The sequence below is a fragment of the Kryptolebias marmoratus genome, linkage group LG8 (genome assembly GCF_001649575.2).
Source record: "Kryptolebias marmoratus isolate JLee-2015 linkage group LG8, ASM164957v2, whole genome shotgun sequence".
Lineage (NCBI taxonomy): Eukaryota > Metazoa > Chordata > Actinopteri > Cyprinodontiformes > Rivulidae > Kryptolebias > Kryptolebias marmoratus.
The window spans coordinates 17,416,519-17,421,390 of NC_051437.1; the positions used below are offsets into that span (position 1 = coordinate 17,416,519).

The 4,872-nt window shown below is 50.5% G+C and overlaps 1 protein-coding gene across 1 annotated transcript; it reads right to left on the minus strand.

Moving 5' to 3' along the window:
• Positions 1 to 1,325: 1,325 nt before the first annotated feature.
• Positions 1,326 to 4,132, minus strand: wnt10b (wingless-type MMTV integration site family, member 10b). Its single transcript, XM_017415030.3, has 4 exons — positions 3,928 to 4,132; positions 3,117 to 3,379; positions 2,529 to 2,980; positions 1,326 to 2,436 (listed from the first exon to the last, which is right to left on the minus strand). Exons 1-4 carry the CDS (start codon positions 3,999 to 4,001, stop codon positions 1,924 to 1,926), a joined length of 1,302 nt encoding a protein of 433 aa, XP_017270519.1. The 5' UTR covers positions 4,002 to 4,132; the 3' UTR covers positions 1,326 to 1,923.
• Positions 4,133 to 4,872: the final 740 nt, after the last annotated feature.

Here is a 4,872-nt window from a genome sequence, read left to right on the forward strand (position 1 = left end):
CCCGATCTTTACATCCAGCTAAACGCTCGAAATCGCCTTGCTTTATACATGTAATCACCCTGTCACTCAATGTGGGCAACTTTTATCTCTCCGGACTTCCTCTCTCTCTCTCTCTGCTTGTCTCTCTTTAATTTCAGCCCAATCTGGATGTCATTATTCAGTGTGGGGTGGTGGGCAGTCTATGTGTTGCTACGCATGTGTCTCTGCAAAGGAGGAGGACGCAGGGCCAACCTCTGTCTCGCACATGATAGAAACAGAAACAGTGACAGGAAATTCCCCTTATGCAGCAGCTTCGGGCTTGAAAATGATGAAGGACTGAAGAAATGCAAACCAGAAATCCGTTGTCCTTATCATTCCTTATACGACTCGTTCGTTCCCTTCCTATGCTTTCGCTGAATTCCACCCCCCACCCCCGTTTCTCTTGGAAAAATAAGACCAAACACTCAGCTCCAGCTCGGCCACTGGCGCTGTCATTCCTCTGGAGTCAGGGGGGAATTTACCGAAGTCCATACAAACAAAACTTCATTGGCATTAAATCCGTTGTGGATTTTTTTTCTTCCCAGCAGGCTGAGCGCGCAGAGGATTTGGATTATCTAAGATATCTGGGAATGCTGTTATCATAAATCAAGTCATGTGGTGACATTAGCATTGCGCTCAATCTACGGTTTGTGTCTGCATGTTTCTGGTCGTGCGTTACAGCGCCAGCGTTTCTGCAGGCGCAGCGCTGCGTTTTACGCGCGCGCGTTTTGTGTGTGTGTGTGTGTGTGTTCCTTCTGGCGAGCCTGTCCCCCTCGGTAACAGGGCGCATGTGGTTCATACAAGTCCCCATCCTTGGCTATAAAGCCCGGGGCAGATGACGGCCTTAGAGCCCCGCACAGCAAAGACTGCTATAAGCGCCACGGCTCTGCAGCGGTAATAACCCCCCACACACACACACCCCACCCCCAATATCCCGCAGCCAGAAAATGTCCCTCTCTCAGCATGAAGTGGCTATTAAAGAAAAAAAAAAAAATTAATAAATCGAAATTGCACAGCATTGCACAAAAACACAGTCCATGCCTGCAATGACAGCATCGGTTCAAAACTGAAGTAGGTCCTTGTCTCACTTTGACATGTGAGGGGGAAAAAAATGATATTTTAATTTAAATGAGCAGGAAAGAGAACTAAGAGAGATTTCCTAAAAGTTGACACAAGTGGAAATGGATAGAAAGGGTCTGATCATTAGCAACATGTTTAAGTAGCTGAAGGAATGGGGGGTGGGATTTACTGGATCAGCTCTCACATGCTGAGTTTCTGATATGCTGGGAAAGGTCGTGCGCTCTCCGTTAGTGACAAAGTGTTCTGTTTATTGAAAAAAGAAAACAGTCGCCGTCTCGCTTCGTTTTATAGGACAAACTCTTTTTCTAGGAGGACTCTGAGACAAACTGAGTCCAGTTATTAGGTGCCGCTTCGCCGGCTGAGCCACAGGTGCAAAATATACAGATGAAGTTATTAGGGCGGTTTGTAGAGAAACTACAAGCTTTCATTCACTAAAACCAACAAGGCTCTGGTACAATAATCATATTAATAATAATACATTTACAAAATATACACATGCACAATAAAAAAAGACCCAGCTACTGTACGGCGAGAAGGACGCAGACGCTGAAAGATAACTGCTCCTCTTGTTGTGGAGAAGACACGGGACGTAGGCCCTTTTCATGGCTGAAAGGGTAGCGTCTAAACAGACCGTAGCAAGACAAACGACATGAGTCACCTCTTCAATCTCTGACTTGGCATTATGAGAATAACAGCGGCTACAAGGAGAAAATAGATCCCAGATGACGGAACCAAAAGAAAAAAGAGAAAAAAAAAAACAGGAAAGCGGTGAGTAAACAGATTTGCTGGAAGAGTTACACATGGAGCGAAGGAGAAAAGCTGAATCTACTTGCACACATTGACCCACTCTGTGAGACGGCACTCCTCGCACAGCACGTAGCAACACCAGTGAAAGCGACAGTTGCAACGTTCGCTGCGCGTCTGCCTCAGGATGTTGTGCCCGCGGCCGCAGCACAGCGAGCTGCAGCCGTCCGTGCTGTAGCTGGTCTTGTTGCAGATGCGCCCCTGCGTGCCCGGGGAGTCTACGGCCGCGTCGGGCTCGCAGAAGTCGGGCGACTTCTCGAAGTACACCAGCTCTCTGGACAGGCTGCTGCGGCGGCGGCCTCCGCCTGACCCCGCTGAGCTCCCACCGCCGCCGCCGGCCCTGTTTTCTGTCCGGGGGTTGAAAACGCCGCTGTTCTTGTTCTGGGAGTTGACGAAGATGGCCGACGAGAACTTGTCCTTCAGCAGAGATCCCACGAGCCGGAACTCCGGGGACACGTACCAGCAGGTCTTGAACTGGCAGCTCCCTGACGTGCCGTGGCACTTGCACTTCCTGGTCATGTTGTCAGTCACTATCTGTGGGGGGAGAGAAAACAAAAGATGCACATTGTAACTGACAGACACCGTGGCGGGACAGATGAGGCTGCTCTCTGGGGCGCTTCCCTCACCTGTCGTCCCACACGGTTGTTGTGGATCCTCATGCGAGCGTGGATGTCTCTGGGAGACCCGCGGGAATCGAGCCAGTCTCTTGAAAAACGCTCCCCAAAACGCAGGTCGTGACTGCAGCCCCCCCACATCCAGGTGTCCTGCATGGCGCTCAGCTCGTCGGACAAAGGCTTGAGGAGGGCAGAGGTGTGGGCAGAGTGGAGGCTGCTGGGCAGGTTGCCATGGTGACCGCTCAGCTCCGAGGGTAATGACTTTGCCATGCTGACGCCCACCCCGCCCTTCTGCAGGGCCTGCAGCTGCAGCTGGGTGAGCTTCATCCGGATCTTGTCATCGTCCTGGCGACGCTTGGCCTCACAGCTGCACCCCCGCAGCTTGCCCATGCTGCAGGCCGAGGCCACAGAGTGAGCCACGCCCGCCGCCAGCAGGGCCAGGGAGAAGGCGCTCTCTCGGAAACCTGGGAGCAGCAGGAGGGGGGCACGACGAGCACAGTCAGAGAGGCGAAGACCACAAGCGGCGTACAGCTCTAAAGACTACAGAACATTCTCTCCCCTCACAAACTCCCACTGTAAGTTAGCCCGGCGGCCTCTCACCCCTGTTGAGGATGGTGCTGTGGTGGGGCAGCTTGCCCAGGCCCTCCAGCGTGGAGCAGTTCCAGCGGTGGTCCCGGAGCTGGTGCTGGCACTCGTGGATGGCCACCTGGATGCCCTGCAGAGCGGACGCCGTCACGTCAGGATTCCGCACGCACATCCGCATCTGCCGTTTGCTGAGGCCCACCAGCCTCAGGCACACAGAGTGAGGGGTTAGGACCGGGTCTCCCGCCACCTTCAGGCTGAGGATATCATTACACAGCACCCTGCAGGGAAGGAGAGGGATGGTGGAGTGGGGAGGGATGGGAAGGGTGGGGGGGGGGTGTCATCAGAGCTGGGCAGGAGTTCATCACACAAACCCACCGATTGTGGCAGAAAGAGGTGATGTGAATGATTTCACAAAGCAAACATTTAAAGGAATATATCACACAATGAATGCCTTTTTAAAGTTAAGTGAGTTAATAAACACACATCAAACTTATATACAAACAGTGGGAACTTGTTAGCTGCTAAAAGTGGAAATCTTTTTTTATAAATGGGCTAAGAATGAGCAAAACAAATAATCAAAACAGATGAAATAACCATTTAAAACACTTCACTCATCAGAGCCGCATTAAACACTAGAAAATGACCAAACATTTCTACCCATTCCTTTGATTTTGGGCTCATTCAGCTTCCCTAAGCACAGGCAGATGTCTCACCTTCTAAATAAATCGGACAAATGTTCATTTAAATGATACAACTTCCCTCCCGTGGTCCCCACGAAGAGCACGGGAACGCCAGCTGCCTCCTGGCGCTCCCGGGTGCAACTTACGTTATTACAGGTGACATAAGTGCTGCGGCCAAAATCAGGAATTGATCCCAGCGGAGTTTGTTGGATAGCTCCATTTTGTTAGGCGTCTTTCGCGACGTGACATTAAAACAATGGTGATGAGGTCCCGTGAGTGAATAAAAATAACACAAAGAGAGGGAGAGAGAGAGAGAGAGAGAGAGAGAGAGAGAGAGAGAGAGAGAGAGATGTGGAGTTTCCTGGTTTCCCGCCGAGGCGCCTACTGACTGACAGAGCAGCAGCGGCGGGAGGGAAGGGGTTAAAATGAAATAAAGTCAAATATAAAAGCAACGTGACTGGGGTTAGCATGCTATCTCTGCTGAGCTAGCGCTTTTAAAATTCACACACCATTAAAATACCCGCCGTGCTGCTGCTGTGACGCAGTAAAAAATAAATTAAAAAAAAAACCTTAAAGGCACAGAGTTGGACGGGTGCAGGACATGCATGAGGACAGTAAGAGTCTCCTGTAGGAGTGAGAGATTCAATGTGGAGGTGGGAGTGCATCAAGATCGACTCTGAGCCCCTTCTTGTTTGCTCTGGTGATGGACAGACTAACAGATGAGGTCAGGCAGGAATCCCTGTGGTCCATCATGTTTGCAGATTACGTTGTGATCTGTGCTGAAAACAGAGAACAGGTGGAAGAGAACCTGGAGAGGTGGAGGTATGCACTTGAAAGATGAGGGATGAAAGTCAGCCATAGAAGGACAGAGTATCTGTGTTTGAATGAGAGGGAGGCAGGTTGAACAGTGAGGATACAAGGTGAAGAGGTCACAAAGGTGCAGGACTTCAAGTACTTAGCACTGTCCAGGAAAACAAGAAGTATGGTAAAGAGGTGAAGAAGAGAGTCCAGGTAGGATGGAGTGGATGGAGAAAAGTTTCAGGAGTGATTTGTGACAAAAGGATGTCAGCAAAGGTCAAAGGAAAGGTTTA

Bases quoted from the DNA above. Each gene is read 5' to 3' on its own strand.
- wnt10b (XM_017415030.3), bottom strand. From the start codon at position 4,001: ATGGAGCTATCCAACAAACTCCGCTGGGATCAATTCCTGATTTTGGCC. The intron at 3,380-3,927 runs GTAAGTTGCACC...CCTTCCCTGCAG, and splicing joins CTTATGTCACCTGTAATAAC to GGTGCTGTGTAATGATATCC. The intron at 2,437-2,528 runs GTGAGGGAAGCG...CTCCCCCCACAG, and splicing joins ACAACCGTGTGGGACGACAG to ATAGTGACTGACAACATGAC.